The 18,719-nt window shown below is 45.4% G+C and overlaps 4 protein-coding genes across 6 annotated transcripts in view; 1 reads left to right on the forward strand and 3 right to left on the reverse strand.

Annotated features, from left to right (window-relative positions):
• The window catches only part of LOC119373535 (leukocyte elastase inhibitor A), a 14,559-nt gene extending 3,839 nt beyond the window's left edge, over positions 1–10,720 (reverse strand). The window contains exon 1 of one of the 3 annotated variants that reach the window (XM_049410739.1): positions 10,529–10,720. Coding sequence is in view for 2 of the 3 variants with exons in the window: in XM_049410738.1 (XP_049266695.1) it covers positions 10,510–10,523 (14 nt within the window). In the remaining variant the exon portion in view is untranslated. Of the gene's footprint in view, positions 1–10,509 lie in introns of all 3 variants that reach the window. The other 2 variants (XM_049410740.1, XM_049410738.1) reach the window with 2 other exon arrangements.
• The window catches only part of LOC119373534 (serpin B4), a 23,466-nt gene extending 12,551 nt beyond the window's left edge, over positions 1–10,915 (reverse strand). The window contains exon 1 of the mRNA XM_049410742.1: positions 10,718–10,915. The gene's annotated coding sequence lies outside the window, so the exon portion shown is untranslated. The remainder of the gene's footprint in view (positions 1–10,717) is intronic.
• LOC119373536 (serpin B4) overlaps positions 9,077–18,719 on the forward strand; it is a 25,038-nt gene continuing 15,395 nt past the window's right edge. Inside the window, exon 1 of the mRNA XM_037643589.2 lies at positions 9,077–9,599. The gene's annotated coding sequence lies outside the window, so the exon portion shown is untranslated. The remainder of the gene's footprint in view (positions 9,600–18,719) is intronic.
• Positions 14,861–16,441, reverse strand: LOC125756206 (leukocyte elastase inhibitor-like). The gene has a single exon (XM_049410743.1). The coding sequence runs from the start codon at positions 16,401–16,403 to the stop codon at positions 15,273–15,275; it is 1,131 nt and encodes a 376-aa protein (XP_049266700.1). The 5' UTR covers positions 16,404–16,441; the 3' UTR covers positions 14,861–15,272.

Raw genomic sequence — 18,719 nt, forward strand, 5'->3', positions numbered from 1 at the left:
GTTCCAATTCCCAAGCCACGTATTCCGGATCTGCTCGGCGCCGTCGATTTCGTTCTCGGATCGCGGCTTCTTCTTCGGGAGTGCGATTTAGCTTCGGGCGACCCAAGCTGTGGTGTAGGCAGAAATTTTTTTTCGGGGGGAGGGGGGGGGGAGGCTCTTTGATCCGACATTGGGTCTGGGCAGATAAGTGGGGTCGAGTGTCAGCTTGTGCTCTGTATCCCATGGGAAAATTTCGGGGGGGGGGGGGGAGTATTTACCCAATTTCTGTGGCACATACCCGTTTTTGATGATGATAGCTTTTTTGGTTCGTCGGACGAGGAACGATTTGATAAACAGCTTCGCTGTTAAGAGTTAATCACTTTGTATTAAACTATAATTAAAAACAGGGTGAACGCGGAAACCACTGCGCTATTACATTCGAATATAGAGAGCAAATACTATTGAAACGCTGAAAAAGTGCCACAATTTTGAGGGTTTCCTCCGCAAGTGAGACCAAAAGCGCGAAGTCAGGCCCGAGGCATGATGGCAGTTTGGCGTCCGAGCCATGGGGCGTCGCCACCGTCGAAACGATTGCAGCGAACCTGGTACGGGCGGGGATTGAAGGCCTCAGTAAGCCTAATTAAAATAAAATAACGCGGCCACGGTAGTACACAGTAGTAAATAAAAACGTGCTTCTGCATTAAACTATAACCAGCCACGAGTATTACAAGGCAAAGTTTTAAAGAAGTTTTGTAAACATGACTGTGCGTGGCTCCGCTAGGTACCGCCGCCATCACGCCTGCGCAGCGCACAAGCAGACGTCGCGCAAGCAAGCACGAGAGCGCATAGAAACGCAAACTTTACCACCGCAGCGAGGAGCAGCGATGTCGCACCTTTATTGCGGCGTGAAGTGGTGCGATTCCTCGGGGAATGAAGGCGAACACTTCTTCAGAATCCCTGCTGACCACAGGTATTTATACTTTCACTATTATATATTTCCCAAGATGTTCGCAAAGTTTTGATTTGACTGTCGTTGACCGTTATGATTTGAAACTGCTGAATGAACAGCGAGTTTTCTTGCTGCCATTCGTTGCTGCAGCTATCTGTTTGAGAAATGGTTACGATAATAAGTTAAAATTAGTGGGCGGGCTGCAGTTTGTGGCTCGACGCGCGTCACCTCTCAAAAGCGGAGCTGTTCGCTAGTTATGGTTGCTCACGTTAGTATATATGTGCGTGCCTCACTGCCTGACGTTACCTCTACTATCTCATGAAATCTAACCAATTCGGATTACCGTGTCATGCAACCGTGTCTTCAGGGTGTTTTGTTACGTGTTACTTTAACTTATGCGTGCTAGTAACATTAACGGAGTGGGATAGTTGTTGTGCTCGCTGCAGCTGTTTTTTTAAGCGCTTTAATGCGTGCGTATACATCATGTCCGTGTAGTTTATGGGTGGTGCTCGCAGCCGACGAAAGTATCGCTCGCAAAGTTATTGCGGAGGCCCCAGTAGCGAACTCGGGACACTGCCCTCAGATTCGAATGTGTGCTGCGGTGTTGCACAAGTGAAAACCACCGCGTTCCTCATCTGTGTGTCTGTTTACACACCGACCGCCTGCTCGGATTTTTGTCGCCGTAAATTGTCCGCATTCCTTCCCTTCGGCGTACCTTGCCGCGCTGCTCGACGGGGGACCTTGAACCAAGCGTGATACCCACCTGCCCCTTTTCGCTCTCGGGAAGCTACCGGAAACAGTTTCGCTTATCTCTTCATTACTCCCTCGTGATGCTTCCAACGGGCGAAGGCATGGCCAAGCTCGGTTTTGGATGTTCATGAAACAGGCCGCGCTTATCGCGCGGGGCCACTTTTTTTTCCCCTCTCTAATCTGGACCCATCCCCACCGCCACCCTTTCACTTTTCTGTATTTTTTTTTCAATGCGCTGTTTGCGCTTAGCGTTTACACACCATAATTCCTTATAAGCTTTCAATATCGTTTCGACTCGCAAAAGCAGTGGAAAAACAAGAACTCGATCGAGTTGTGTTTCATATATCAAGTTTTAATTCAGAGAATATTGTCGGGATATATGTAATTATCTGTAATTACAATTTAGTGGAGATTAAAAGCAAGCACATTTATTAAGCTTAGTGCCATGCCTTTAAAAGCTTGCAAGTGTATTTACTCTACCAGCTGTTTTTTCACCGTAGCGTGACTAAGTTCGAGTACTTTAATTGCAGACAACCAGTTTACTGCAAGCGAGTTGCCGTCCCTGCTGCTGAGACTGCCCCCCTAGTGTGGAAGGTAGGTGTACCGAACAAGGATCTGTTTCACCTTTCTGCTTGGAATGAAAGGGTACAGAATATTTGGTTGGTGGTGCCACTGTAATACTGCACGAATAGCTTGCAAAAAATAAAAACAAAGAGCGGTACTATTTTGTATTCTACACCTGCACACTCGAGCAGATTGTTCTCTGAAATTAGAACAGTAGGTAGAAATGCCACAGCTGTTTTTCAATTACCAGTGCTATGAGAACAATTGCTGTACGTAAACCTTAAATGCAGGAAATGTACTCTAGGGGGAAAAAAATGTTGTTTGCTTGCACTCATAGAGTATCATTTTGCATGCTTTCCAGTAAGAATGTCTGAGTGCACTGTTTACATGGTATGGATGAACTGATAGCATGCTGCACAAACGCAAAATGAAGAAACAGGGAGATAGAGCAGCGAAAATGGCTTTTGGCATCTCACAGTATAAATAGTTTGTACTCTGTCCTGTTTCCGTCCTTACTCCTCTAGTGTTTGTGGAGCTCGGTATGAGTTCACAACAAACCAACCTCCCTGCAAGAAAACTTTGTTGCGTGGTATAGATATCTTTTCTTTTTCTACATCAGTGCATAGACTCAGTGCTTTCTTTGTTGAGCTCATTCCATAGAGATGAAAACACTGAGTAGTTTTCCTCAGGCACATGTGAAAATTGCTCCATAAGTCTGTTGCTCAGTATTCACACGTGCAATGCAAAGTGAGGGTATTAAAATACCTGCTTGCCAGCCTTTTATAGCATATTTATTTCTTTTTCAACAGCCGCTTCGCCAAGCACAACCACAAGAAGGCCCACACCACCGTCACAGGTTTCACCAAGTGATGGTAAGTGCAAAAAGTGAGAGAGAGAATTATTGCAAAGTACACATCCTGCATCTGCATAAGGAAGCATGGACCAGTAGTCTTGATGTTTTCCTAGTAGATATGGACACCTAAGCCTGTGTAATATTGTCACAACCTATAATGTTGACAAAACCATACATATAGTTCAGGGCCTGCAACCCGTGATTTAGTTCACGCAATTATTTATATTTCAAATATAAGGTGGGTGCAGTTGGACCTACATAGTTCACACTGAAAATTGTGCTGTCCGATTTGTTGTGATGAGCGTAGCTCTGCGAGATAGGCCAGCGGAATATGATGCACAATCAAGGTGTGCATTCATGTAAATGTGGCTTATGCAGCCCAGATAGCTATTTATGAGATGAATAATTCAAAATCCTCCACTTTGTAAATGTCATTGCCTCTGTTCAGCATTTCATGAAATGTTCATTTTTGCAATGCTTTGTGATATTTCCTTAATCATGGATGATTCTTTGAAGATAAAATGCTTGGAATGTATAAATCAATTATGATTCCTGTCTCAGTCGCAGAATACACATTGCTTCCAATGAAAAATGGCATGGCAGCACATAGTGGTCCGTATATTAGTAGCCCTGTGATTGCGCCCTGATAGCTTAATCGTGATTTTTTTTTCTCTACAAGACTGATGAAAGCCTATACCTTCGCATTCTTCCATGTCTTTTTTTTTCAGCTGAGCCTAGTCCGAGCGGCCTCCAATTTTCCAAGGAGGGCAGCAGCGCGGAGCAGATGCAAGAAACGCCAAGAAAGTGGGCGAAGAAAACGCAGCTCTGTGCACACCCTTCGCACCAAAAAGAAGCTGCTAACACTTCACTCACGAAGTGAAAGGTACCGCAAGGCAGTCGGTCAGATGAAAAAAAGGGACGAGGCGAGGCGAGTAACGCAGCAGGAGGTTTTAAACAAGCTTGAACCGGATTTGTCAAAGGACCTTTTTTGAACTGCTTAAAGCACGAATCAGGCTTGGTACATTCCCCCCCCCCCCAAAAAAAAAAAACATTGGTCCAAATGGATGAAACAATTCACTCTCAATTCACGCTTCCTCAGAGAAATGCTTCACTTGCCACATGTGCGGACACCCAGGTGCTGGCTGGCAGACATCCCAATGACACCTGGTATCATTCCAGGTGCCATGGATGCAATAGAATCAATCATTAAAGCTTGGCCTCTGCAAGACAAAGCATGCTGTCTTTTATTCGATTAAATAGCCTTGAAAAGACATTTGATGTACGATCAATCAAAAGATATAGTGATTGGCTACACATATGATGGAAACACAAGGACTTCTCGTGTGGCAAATGCAGCCATTCTAATGGCTGTGTCTGGCATATCGAGAATTTGGATGCAGCCAGTAGCCTTTGCAGTGTCCCGCAATGCAACGTCAGCTCTTGCAATGCACAAGCTGCTATTAGATGTAATTATGCAGCTTGAAAAAAAAAAGGTCTTTTGGTAAAAGTGGTCATCTATGATCAAGGGTCAAACAATGTCAGCCTGTCAAGAATGCTGATCCATTCTCTTCATGAACCATGTTTTACTGTCAACAACTGCAAACTATACTTCATGTTTGACATCCCACACCTGATAAAATGCACGCGGAATAATTTGAGAAAACACAAGCTCACGATTGGCTCCGAGGTTGTTGACTGGGCGTACATTGAAACCTTTTACAAAAATACTCGCAAGTCACGCCTCTAACACACCAACTGAACATCTAAAAAAGAAAGATTGCTAAGGAAGCTCAAAGAGCAACATATCTACAAGATGCCCTTTGCTGACACACGGCCGCTGGATAAAAAGTGCGCTTTTTCATCCAGCGGCCGTGGCTGACATAAGAGTGAAGTATGCCACACAAGTATTCAGTGAATCTGTCTCTGTGGCACTCCCCACTCTCATTGCCATTCAAGAGCTTCCTCTTGATGCTAAATTTACAGCTCTGTTCACAGAAAGAATGGATAAGATTTTTGACAGCCAGAACAGTTCGACCCCAAAAAATCAGGATGATAAGTTGCGGTATGCAATGATTGATGGGTCGGAACACCGTGCTTCCCTTGAGTCATGCATCAGTTGGATTGCCCAATGGCACTTTGGTAGTCCTCGGGACAAGCAGCCGCGCACTGTTAAAGGTTGGCAGATTAGAATCAAAGCCTTGTTGTTGCTGTGGACTGGTTTAAAAGAGGACTTTGATTTCACTCATCTTTTCACACGTTGATTGCAGCAAGATCCCCTAGAAAACTTTTTTGGAATCATTTGTCAAAAACATGGCTGCAATGAGACACCAAATGTGTACCAATTCGTGGCGGCTCTAAAACATATTTGGATTGGCAAGCTCTTCAAGCTTTCTCAAGGAAACTGTGAGGTGACAACAATTGCTTTCCTCAACAACTTGGAGAGTGCATCTGCATTGTTGTCAACTATAGCAGCACACCAACCACAAGCCACAGCACGCAGCAGGCCTCTGATTCATCTGATGTGCAGGCATCTTCACAAGATGCGACCGACATGGTGTATGAAAATGTTGTGTACCATGTCGCTGGTACTCTTGTGAACAGCTTTCTTGAACTGAGGACTAGTGAGTGCATATGTGAGAGAACACTCCTTGAAGTGGATGGAGGCTCTCTCCATGGACGACACCAATTCTTTGCACTACTCAAGGAAAGTGGTGTACCCGAGAAACTCCTCGGTTCCATTGCAGTAACCTCTGAATCATGTCTGAATTACATAAAGGAATTAGATTCGGCCTTCAGACATGAAATCAACTATTGTGCACATTTTTCCAATGTGTGCAAAAATCTGGTGGAAAGGATGCCAATCCGGCAAGCTATTTTCTGTTCAGTTGGCTGCACTGAGAAATTTCTTAATATTCTGCCGCACAAGGCTACATTGGCACATTACATTTGTAAACAAAAACACACGAGAAACAAAGTCAAGGCACAGTGCTTCTGCCAGCAATAACGTAAAGTAGCAGGCTAAATTTATCCTGTGCCTTTCTAGAACATGATTATGTAAATTGGATTTCCAGTGCAGCCTTCTGCACCCATTTCCTATCCATTTTTTAGATGTGTTGCACTATTTCTTTTTTTATGTGTATATGTACGTATTTTTATGTATATATGTATATTTTATGTAGGTATATATTTATATATGTGTATTTATAATTCTGCTGTGGTTGTATGTAATGCATTGACTACTTTTGCTCCTGCTGCGTTACTTTTGTATTATACAAGTTTAACCGACTAACTTTTTTTTTGAAGCCTTGTGTGCCCCTATCAGCATGAGTATTACAACCAGAGGTTCTGGATTGCTTTAGTATTGGGAAATGCCAACACTTCCCAAAATGCACTGGAAAACGCTGCTCGTTCTGCTTTCTTTCTGTTTGCTTGACATGGTTTGGAAGGCAATCAAACATCCAGCCTCCCAAAAAATGCCAAAATTTATATAATACTGACGACTCGTTTTACACTGAAGCAGTCTTTACAAACAGTAACAGTGTGATTAATTCACAATGAACGTTGCAAAAATAGGTTGATTAATAAAAAATGTGGAGGTTTTATGTCCAAAAACTATGATACGAATATGAGGCATGCAGTAGTGGAGCACTTCAGATATTTTGAGCACCTGGCGTTTTTTTAACGTGCACCTAAATCTAGGCAGATGGGCCTCAAGCGTATTGCATCCATTGATATGCAGCCGGGATTCAATCCCACTACGTTCGGGCCAGCAGTTGAGCACCGTAACCACTAGACCACTGTGACGGGCCACGAAGGTTGAAGCATGCATGAATTCAGGTGCTCGCCAAGTCCAAAAGATTTTCAGCACCCAGGGGCTCTGTCACTTTTCAATTACAAACCTCTGGTCATGACTGTTGTGCCACTGCAAAGAACTGATGGTGTCAGCTATTCACAGGCATAAAAGATACATTGATGAAGTGCTCAGCTCTGTGAGGATTCCAGAGGGGTTTGTGCAGAAGCTGCGACTCGGTTGACATGCATGTTAGTTTGAAATAGAAGCATGCATCCATACTCACTGAAACTATTCACAACGTACTGTTTGTGTAGAGCAACTGTGTTTCTTGTTTAACTAAACTCTGCAAACTCCGACATTCCACTTCCTGAACCAACGAATGACAAGCGATGCAGTTCTAGTTAATGACACATTATGATGAAACTGTGCAGCGTTCCCCATCTGCAATTTAAGTACTGCTCAGAAAATCTTCTGACATTGTGATGGATCCAACATGATACCTGGTAGAAAAATAATAGGGAAGCTGCGTTCAACTTTGCACTTTACTCTACTTATTTCTTTGATAAGATGCTTATCTTCGTGTATATTTCATGTTACCTTGAGTATTTCGCACCACTTCCAACTTGACTAATGACCTGTGATCATTCCTGTTGTTCACCAGTCACAACCACAATGTTTCCACAAATTTCAAAGGTCACCTCTGCAACTGAGTCTAGACCATTCTTCGTTGCGTTTTTCTCCCTTTATTACTTGAAAATTAAAGCATCGCGTGTCTTGTTCACATCACGTGAGCTTGCCTGCAACACATTTACCTGGAGGAAAACATGATCAGGGATAGCTGAGCCAAACGGTAGATTTGTCTCACTGCTTTTACAAAATAATATGCTGTAGCACTGCAGCATATTATGACTATTGATCTACTTATGCTCCATGGGTTCGTCTACATGAGCCAAAGGCTATGACTGTTAGGTGCACTTTCTGTGTACATATATGCAAAAGTATGTGTTTGTGTGTATGTGCAAAAGGGAGTGACACAACGCAGGGCAATAAAAAAAAAAGTACAGGAAAGGGTGTTTTTCCTATACCCCTTGTTTTCTTCGGCTTGCGTTGCGTCATTATCTTTTGCACAGTATGCACCAACCATTCGAACAACTTGTTTTGTTATGATATATTTCAATGCGCGGGATTGTTTCGCTTCATGCTGCTAGTCATAATCTGTACAACTCGTATGTGTACACTTATTTACGCTGATGTAGCACTTTATATGCTTACCCTGCTTATGTGATTGTATTATGCTGTATTATGCGTTTTCGTATCCTATTTATATTGTACGCGTGCTCGATGTACGCATTCCTGTATTCAGGTTTTACCACAGCAGTATTTCGAATCTTTTTCGTTTTCTTTTGTTATTGTTACCGATATTATAGCCCAAATATTGCCTAAACGTGCCGCAATTTACGTTTCCTTCAATAAAATGTCATGTGAAGAAAGTTATATGCGCTTTTTGCTTCTCGAGCGAGCGCCGAAAGCGGCTGCTATGCAGCTGCGACGGCGCCGCTCGCCACCATTCGCCATGCTACCACAGAGGCTACAACGACGCAGAAAAACAACTATACACATTACGTACGTACATCGGCAATAAAGAGAGAAGACAGTGCAGTAGCAATTAGTGCGCAAACGCTCGAACCGACGTCGCGGCCGCGGGGCCGGCGGCACCACGAGCGAGGAAGCGACCGCGAACGGGCGCGGCCATATTGGATTTCTTCCTTTCGGATTGGCTCGCCTCCAGCAGAAATCCAAAATCCAGTCAATCCCCGCCGCTCCCAGGAACCGCCACCGTCGCCGGAAGCGGAAAAACGTCCCCATTGGCCCTATGGGTATGTCACTCCACTGGCGAAGTCTCAACACAGCTTTCATTTTCAACGCTCTTAGCGCACCCTTATGAGGTTGGCAAGCAACACACATGAATCTGCAGTTAAAAGACGAAAGGTGGCGCTACCTTCCTACATAGCAAGGCCCGAGCGGGTGGCATGTGACATCACAAGCCAGTCATTAATATCTCCCATACGCACAAGGGGCGTGTCTTATTACTTTGGTTATTCAGTACTGCCATGTAGGTATTCATGTTCTCTATTGCTGCTGTATAAACCGAAGTGCTGTCATAGTCAACGAGCTACTACGCCTTACCTACAAAAGTAGTGTCCATTAGATGAAGAGCAACGTAATTCGACCGTCGTGGTAGTGCTAACTGGTGTCACCAGTGTCACTACTGAAGCATCGACAAACGTGTTTGCGTGCCACTCCGGAAGAATAGCCGGGTTCGAACCCGCGACCTTCTCGGCCACGTTAGTATTTCGCTCTTATGCGGAGCGTCACTTTAGCTGCGACACCTACACAGGTATAAGGATTAATCCACACGTATGGGCGGGCTTGTTGACGGGTCTTTCTAGTCCACCATCTTGTAGTTATGTTACTTGACATTTCGCCCAACTCCTTCGCAAGCACAATCGCGTCCGCATCCACGTAATAAACCCGCACGTGATCGCGATGACGACTGTATGACACCCTCGACAGAACCGGAGGCTGAATCAAGCGTAGCGTTGGTCACAGTCTCACGAACACGAATTGAAGAGGCGGTCTTCGCGTACTGGCGCGCAGCTGCAGCGGAGCGTGGGCCAAACAATAGCGCCGGCGATAGCACAAAAGGCAGCGTGAGTCATTTTCATGCTACTTCAAGACGTATGCAGCTGCATGCGTCGAGACACGCAAGCGAACTGAAAGCAGGACCGTTTTTTTTGTAAGAACGCGTACGTGAAAGGCATGCGGTGTCGTAACACCGCACCTTACCATTAACAGCGAAGGTATATTTCACGTGTCTCGCCGCATCCCGAAGTGTTAATTGCAGGAGGCATTTGTTGACCAAGAACTGCCGCATATCCGGAGTATATAAACCGCACGCATACAGTTGCTGTCTTAAACACATTGTAGCAATGACCCTGAGACTGCGAATGCGCATTCAAGCAGCCTGCTCAGAAACTAACTTGAGTACATCACACAAGGTTGTGTAATCACAACAGTACAACAACGCCTCCAAATTCTGCGCTTCCTGATACGCGAAAAATTTTTATGGCTACTTTCGAATGGACAGCTGTTTTTTTGACAAGGCGTACAAAACACATTTGAGGTATCATGCATATTTTAAATACTTGTACGCTGTGAAAACAAACACCAATGATTTATTTATTGAAGTACTTGAGCTTCTTACGGCTTAAATAAGGACGTACTGTACAATGGCCGTCCCGAATAAATTATACATTCAACGCGGTTCGTATTCTCGGACTGATCATAGCTTGCAGTTCAAGAAGAACAGCTAAAACCGGCATGCCCAGAAACCGATCGAAACGAAACAGAAGCTGCCGTCTACCAGCTTTTAAAAATACGTAGATAACATGATTCATATATGTTCTTCTATGTTCTTGCTGAACTGTCATTTTACAGCACCCTCATTAAAGTTCGTGCATCAATTGAGAATGCAGGCCCATAATTTTGATGGTCAACTGAGCAACGACACAAGTAGCAATTACCATAACAGATTTTCAGAAATAGACATACACGAAATAGAAACAAGTACACATCTCACCGATCTGCCTTCGATGTCAGTTCAGGTGTACTCCGTCTCCACAAACTTGAAAAGCTCGATGAGCGGTTCAGCTGCCAGGGTTTTTGAAGTGGTCTAATGGCTATTGACAACGCGGCACTCCAACCATGCAAGCTTACAGCAAGGAGGCACGTATTGATCGGAAACAACACAGCATCGACTTTCACACACCCTTATCTGGCTCGGCTTTGTCACAGCAGGAGCGTGGTTGATGACCTCTCAGGTGGTCGCAGACAACTCGATCACGTCACTGCTGAAGTGTTGCTGTAACCGTTGAAGTATTGTTGAGAGCGGAAAAGTGATACGACGCCAGTCTAGACAGACCGCGAAGGCTGGGCAGTCACGTTCCGCTTGCGACACGCGCGGAGAAACAGCGGAAATGGGGCGACGCCCCTCAGGGAACGGAGGTACCCAGGAGCTGCCCTTAATTTCTGTCCCCAGATTTCCCTAGCGCACTCTGTATTCCCCGTTCGTCGCTGTTCGCTTACGAAAGTTTCCGAAAGATGAAATTATTTTGATACACACTGTTTTACTTTATTTATTCACTTGAAGATACCGCAAGCCCAAGCAGGAGGGGCAGTACACCTAATAATGAGAAGGATAGCTTGATACATGCAATGGTACAATAGTCAAGTATTAGGCAACAATACGGCATTATACAACACAATAAGGATTGAACACTAACAAAAACAACAAGATCAACGATAACACGATAACTTGCTGGGTTTTACGTGCCAGTACCACGATATGATTATGGGGCACGCCGTAGGGGAGGGCTACGGAAATTTTGACCATCTGGTGTTCTTTAACGGGCACTGACATCGCAAAGTGCGCGGGCGTCTACCATTTCGCCTCCATCAAAATTCGGCCGCCGCGGCCGTTATCAAACCCGCGACTTTTTGGGTCAGCGGCCGAGTACCGTAACCACTGTGCCACCGCGGTGGACGTGCAAAACCGACAATAATTGCACAGTAATTAATAAAACACTCTTGTATAGCAACATCAAACACAACATCAGCAGGAAAGAAACCTCAAATCTAAAAGAATGCGTGTGCTTCCAGAGAGTGAACGAAATTTGGCGACATAATTACTGAATCTAGAAGTCTAATCCATTCCGCTATATAGTTAAATCATGTGTACGAAACAATGTGGCATAGTCAAGCTACTGACATCATAGCGTCGTTTTGCGGCAGCTGCTTACTTCTCCAAAGAAAACAAGCTGATTTATTTCGATTTGGGATACATACTTGTTGCTGTAGAAATGAAAACCTGCTCTGGAAATGCGTTCCATTTCGGTTTGCCTCACGCGTAGCGCCCAGTACACACCGTCACACCCCTTCACATTTCCAACCCTTAGTGGAAAGAAGTTCAGTAGAGTTAGATATGTACCCGAAACGACAAAAAAGCAGTCATGCCAGGCTTAGCAACATCGCCATCTGTGTTTCATTTCCATTTAGGAACGTGTTGTGCACGCGGAACAAATAGGGCAAAGTGCGCAACTGGTTATGATCGCTTATGTGGCCATGAGATATACGATCAACGCGAAATTTAACAAAAAGGCGTATCTATCTATCTATCTATCTATCTATCTATCTATCTATCTATCTATCTATCTATCTATCTATCTATCTATCTATCTATCTATCTATCTATCTATCTATCTATCTATCTATCTATCTATCTATCTATCTATCTATCTATCTATCTATCTATCTATCTATCTATCTATCTATCTATCTATCTATCTATCTATCTATCTATCTATCTATCTATCTATCTATCTATCTATTGCATCTTCACGCGTTGTGTGTGCGCACCTGTTATCACTTCATGTAGCCTGCCTGCACCCCATCGGACTATCGCTACTAGCACGTGTTCCTCGTTACCTTACTGCCACTCGCCTATAAATACGGGCTACACTTTTCAATAAGCGTTCTTTTTGTTCTGCTGACTACGTTGATGCCTTGCTGGTCCGGCGCTGCTATGCGCACGCCATGGCTGTGCTATACAGTGGCGACGAGGATGGGCATCGCCCATGCATTGAAAGACGGCCCTGAACCCGACACCACGAAAAACCGAGTAACCAAGACGATGATATGGCTCACCACTACCTTCCGGACTTCGAAGAAGGCAAGGATAATGGAAGTCATACCTTGTTGAAGTAGAAGCACACTTCGAAGCGAATGCCATTGAAGACTCGGCTATCAAAAGAGCATTGCTTGTTGCTGCCATGAGCACGCACACGATCCAAGTGCTGGCAGGAAAGGTGGCTCCGCGCAAGCCGAATATGTTGACCTATGAAGAAGTCGTTGCAGTTTTGAGCGAGCACTACGATCCCAAGCAACATGAAATTTTCGAAAGTTACAAGTTTTTATGACTAAACAAGCCATGGTCTAGCGTTGCTCGCCTTCGCAGGAATACGCGAACGAGCGCTGCTTACACTTCATTTCGGTAAAAGTGACGTCTGTGCTGTAACGTCAGCGCCGCCATTACGTCTGAAAACGAGCTACCCTATAGACGCCCGTGTAGTCAGGGTGCCTGGTAAGCACACGATAAGCTCACCACTCAAATTACAAAAATACGTGGATCCGCTTCGCAAGACTTGGCTCAAAGTGCGACACAAGCGGCTACTTTTTGACTGATTCCCACAGTGCGCGGGATCTGCCACTATTTTTTTATTACGTCCCTTCCATGAATGGACACAGACTCTTACTTACGCGAAAAGTCACTTTGAACACTATAATTATGCGTGAAAACATTAAAACTGCATCACAGTCGAAGCCTTGCGTCATGGTTTCTTCCGTAGCATGAGCCCACATTATCTTTAGACCTCTCATCAGACAGTTATTCCGAGTTACGCAAATATGCTGTTTGTTGCCTTTAGCGCAAAAATACAACTAGTCTTCCAGAATTATGGCTTGTGTCAAGCCAGAATTAGACAAATCTAGATTGCTTCGAAATACCTAGGTGTTTTGAGACAAAAAGCTTTGATACGTTTTTCAGCTGTATTGGCTGAATGATTCTGGTAGACAGACCACCGTGCCTTTCCCTGATTTTTAGAGGCGAAGCTCCTTGGGGTCGAGGCTTGTCTGCCGTTGCGTCGTAGCCAGCCGCTAGTACTCGGAGCGCTCGCTCTCGCGCCCACGCCAAAGAGGAGTCTTCTTCCTCTTGTTCTTTGAACGCCTTGATGATGATGACATTAACGCAGGCAAAACCACATATATAATAGCCAACTGTAGTCTTCTTTCTCTTGTTCTTCGAGCGTAAGCAAAGTCACATATAAAAATTGAAAAAGAGGAAGCAAGCGAGAAATAGAGAGAAATAAATAAATAAAATAGCAAGAAAAGTAGGAATAAAGATAACTAAAGAGAAAAAAACGAAAAGACAAAAAGAGAGAAGGAAAGAAAGAGAAAACGGAAGAGGAACAAAGAAGGCTGCCCAGCTCCACACTTCCTTCAGGCTCGATCAGAGGGACTTGCATTGACCTCGTCTTATCAAATTTCACGTTGGATCCCATACAAGAACCTTTGGCCTTACATTTCACCGATCATAAGGCGGTCATAATGAAATGAAAACGCCGCCCACATCTCAACACCATATACGCAGTGTGATTAATAAACAACTTTGTGTATACTGTACACACGTGTTGCCACGTCTTTGCATGATCGAGTGGGCAATGTACGGGGGGTTTCACGGTCAATGATCCCCCGGAGCTTCGCCCGCTCGTCATCATTCACTTCGTGGACATGCTGCGATTTTCATTTTTGTCTCTCTCTCCCTCTCAAGCTGAATAATTAAGCGGGAGCTGATGAAAACTTAAGCATGACTGTAATTTGGTTATTATACATAGACTCCACAACAAGTTCAATGTCTGTGTACTTTTTTCTGTCACTCTGTCTAAATAGAAATGATTGTTGCGCAAGCGGTAGTGAACTGTTCGTTTTGTACACATGTGGAAATAAATTTGGAATATCGTGGCAAAATCAGAGCCAAAATTTACTGTAGAAATTACAGACATCACTACGAATATTTAGGAATAAGCAGTTTTTGGGCAGGATTTAGTATTCTGAGTGCAGCACTTGTTTCACGAAGGTTGTAGACGTCATACAAGTTAATGCGGGCTTACATCACTTTCGTTGTCCAATGAAGCCTATGGACCGCGAAATGACAAATTGATGCTTACATTCATCTTCCTCGCGTTAGAAAGCCGTGGCACAATGGTAATCTACGTTTAGCACACAACTTGAACGATATTTATTATTAATTTGTATTTTTGTTCTTTGCGAGCGTCTACAATGAATGACACGAGCACCAGTAGGAATAACGAAGGAAACCAGGCATCAAAAATATCAGAAAAATATCAGAAGGATGCATACCTAAGCAGTCCTAATTAGCACCTACGTATCATTTCCGACATGTAGAGTAGTGCTAGAATGAACCTTGCTTTTAAAAAAAGAACGCTTCTAAATTTTCCTGGCAACAATACCAGATTTATATTGCGTACCTCAATCTGAATGTATGTGCAGTCAGCCCGGTATGACACAGACTCCCCACCTTGCCCCGCGCCCGGCGCGATGCCGGCTATGTCGCCCCCTCACACCATGGGCAAAATGGGAAACCTACGCTTCTGCAATGCGCAAGACCTATTGCCAGAAGGCATAACGTAACGGCAACGCCTTCAAAAGTATATGATTTCACGATTACTAAGCCGTTTTTTGCTAGTCGTTCAAAGTTTGCGGACGGATCCCATAAAGAGAATGAGTTCTGGCTCATGGCTGCGAATAAGGAACATAAAGGGGCGATCAACAACAAATTCCTCGCTCATCCTAGCGCACATGGCCACTCCCACAAGGGCGGTTGCTGCTGCTGCCTCCGTGCCTTCCTCGCTGACTTCCACGAATGCCTTGTGCACCACTTCGGAAGCCGAGAGATTTGCCATCGCGCTCAGACCCGACAGGTCAGCAGCAGAACTGAATAGATCTTCGATTCCCATTGCGCTCAACGTTTGCTTCAGGTTTATGCTCTGCTCCAACCTGAACTTCGGAAGGTACAACCTGACGTCCGAGCACCTCCTCAGGTCCTTCAAAAGCTTGGCGATTTTCTCGGAGCTTAAGATCGCTTCGAGTTTAGACAGTCCTTCGACGTCGTCCGGCAGCAGGACGACCATGGAAGCCTTTCCGCCATGGTACATAATCTCCAAAGCAGTCACCCCGAGTTCGTCGCTGCGGCTCATTTTGTAATCGTTTTCCGCGTACATCATGTCGACCTCCTTCTTGTTGTTCGTGTCCAAGTGAAAATCGGAACGGTGCGTACACTGGGGCTCAAACGGAAATTTCCAGAGGCCCTTGAAGTAGATGGCATTCACCAGGATCAATGTCGTCAAGTCGTCCACGATTCCAGGAGGGAGCAAGTCCTTGATCTTCGATTCAGTGGCTTGCTCGATCCAGGCGTTGACCTGCTGCCTAACTTTCTCATGCTGCGTCTTGAAGTCGACGGATTCGACCGTGGTACTGTACGAGTAACGAAGGAGGGCGAGGTAGCTGTCCAGGACAGGAAACGTCTGTTCCGAGTACATCCGGTTGGCCACGAGTAGCTTCACGTCCGGAGCAGAGCCGGACAGCTTGGACATGAAGCTGGCAAAATGCTTGTGGACTTCCTCGCTGTTCACATGTAGGACATCGGCGATCTGTTTGGCAGTGTCGTTCCGTGCTCCTGCCAGAGCCATGGAAAGAGCAGCGGAGATGCTAAAGGGAGAACAGAAGATGTTTTCGCCCGAAGAACTTTTTGACGCCAGCTGTTTGTACAGGTCGAAGGAAAAGTGCAGGAGAGAGTCTTCGAACGAAAGACTGGCGGCCATTTTTTTTTCAGAGATCTGCAAAAACGAAAGAGCAAACCAACGCCGTGTTATACGCGGCACAATGCCATGAAGGCTATTTCAGCAGACATCATTATGCACCAGATTATAACCGTGAAACATACGCCTCCATGCTTATTTATTACACATGCTCATAATGAAACATTGTGCTTTGTATCGAAGTATGATTGAAATCAGCTACCTAGAATAAGATTGCTGAAACTAAACGCCAGAGAGTACACGCTGTCATGCACGGTGGTAAAAGAAAGACTGCTATTTAACATTGGTGAATAAGATCAGAGACTGATTACTCTTGTTATTGCAGGTGCAGTCAATGTACTTTCCCTTGCCGCACCGACCCTGTCAGACGCCTCTTAGTTTTCGGCCTTATGCTCCGCGGCCACTCTCTTTATTACTTACGCTAATGCGTCATCCTGGCTACGTGAACAAAGTCGTTGTTACTTATTAACTACGACAATCTTGGACGTTTGTTTGTCGAAGAGACCTCAATGTGAAAATCACCACCAAATATCAAAGGACAAAAGATTTCAGCGACTCCTGCAGAGCTGAACTACTTAGACGACGTTAGTTTATATAAGTGGACGGATATATGCAGTTTTCATGCCAGTTTGTTTCTAAAGTAGTAGTGCTTTCCTTCGGGGAACGAATGCCAATGAATTGCGAAGGTTGAAAATGATGCATTGTCTAAAATAGTTGCACTTTGAGTGCGGAACGAACCAGTATCTTTCACGATCCACTGCCTTTTCAAAACCTCGTTAACAGGATGATTAAAATTGTACCGCAAACATTGTGTGCTATTCAACTGGGCTGCCATAAACATTCCCAGAAGCCCGATATTCAGGAAGCCATCCTGGCGTGGGCTGAGAGGGTAGAGGAGGCCTACGTCAAGTAGGTCCTCCCCCCACCCTCTGTCCCATTGCCCCCTTCCCGTTAACCAGGGACAAATAAAGTTGTGCATTCATTCATTCCCAGACTTTAACAGAATACTCCTTCTACTCTAGCAGTTTCAAATATTCATTTTTTCACTAGGCACTCATAAACGGGAACTCTTTGAGCAGAAGCATTACTAACTAATCCTCATTTAACAACTTTTCTACTGTGGTTGAATAGCACCTGCTGTTTATGCAGGTAGCTTGAATAGAACGCAGATGCACACGTCACTGTAGTTTCTGTAAAGATGTTTTATTCATTTACGGCCTTCGTTTTCTAAATTTCTTGTAATCAGAAACTTGGAAGGCGCTTTAAGAATGCAACGTGATAGCGTTATCAGGCCTCGTTCGCATTGCCTTCTCATTTGCCAACCATGCTTCGCTTCTCGGTGAACACCTCAATCGTGCTATGAGTGAATGAATGTCTGCTCTCGTGACATCAATAATAATAATTGTTGCGGTTTTACATACCAAAACCACGATATGATTCTGAGAAACGCCGTAGTGAAGGGCTCCGGAAGTTATGACCACCTGGGGTTCGTTATAGTGCACCTAAGTCTAAACGCACGGGCCTATAGCATTCTGCCTCCATCGAAATGCGGCCGCCGCCGCGGGGATTCGATTCCGGGATCTTCAGGTCAGCAGTCGCGCACCCACAGGCGTGCGCACGGGAGGGGGGGAGGGGCTAGTCACTTAAGGGGTATTCAGACGGGGGAGGAATGCTCGGCGGAGACGGGGGGATTGCGTATCCCGTGACCGCGACGTCACGGATTAGCGAGTGGGCGTGACCTCCCCCGCGCCTCCTCGGAGGAGACGGGGACGTTTTCCCCGAAAGGACAAACGATCCCCCTGCGGTGGGGGATGTGGCGGAATTTCGGGCTCTTGTTTGGCCACATTGTTGCACTTGCTGCTGCAGAGAGCGGCAGTGGGTGTCCAGTCTGCAGCTGGATGGTCGTCTGCAGCTCGTCGTCAGCAGCTCGTCAAACGGGTGGTGCAAGCCACCAGAGTAGTCTAGTAACACTGGTCTCCCCCTCCGTTTGCCTCGTCCGTGTGAGTGGGGGGCATTTGTGGAGACTTCTCCTCGCGAGCTGACGTCACTAGGCTCCGCCTTTACCCCCCGAGCATTTCTCCCCCGTCTGAATACCCCTTTAGGAGGGAGGGGACGCCAAGTTTGCCCTGTACTTTGACCGAACAGGGGGGGGGGGGGGGCTGCGATGAACCTTCGCCCCCCGCCCCCTTGAAGGGGAACCCTGCGCACGCCTATGCGAGCACCATAACCACTAGGTCCCCCTGGCAGAATTCTGCGTGGCTATTATAGCGCACACGTCGTTGTTAAGCACTGAAAAGATCGACATTAACACGTTAATTA

This window comes from Rhipicephalus sanguineus, chromosome 11 (genome assembly GCF_013339695.2).
Source record: "Rhipicephalus sanguineus isolate Rsan-2018 chromosome 11, BIME_Rsan_1.4, whole genome shotgun sequence".
NCBI classification, from domain to species: domain Eukaryota; kingdom Metazoa; phylum Arthropoda; class Arachnida; order Ixodida; family Ixodidae; genus Rhipicephalus; species Rhipicephalus sanguineus.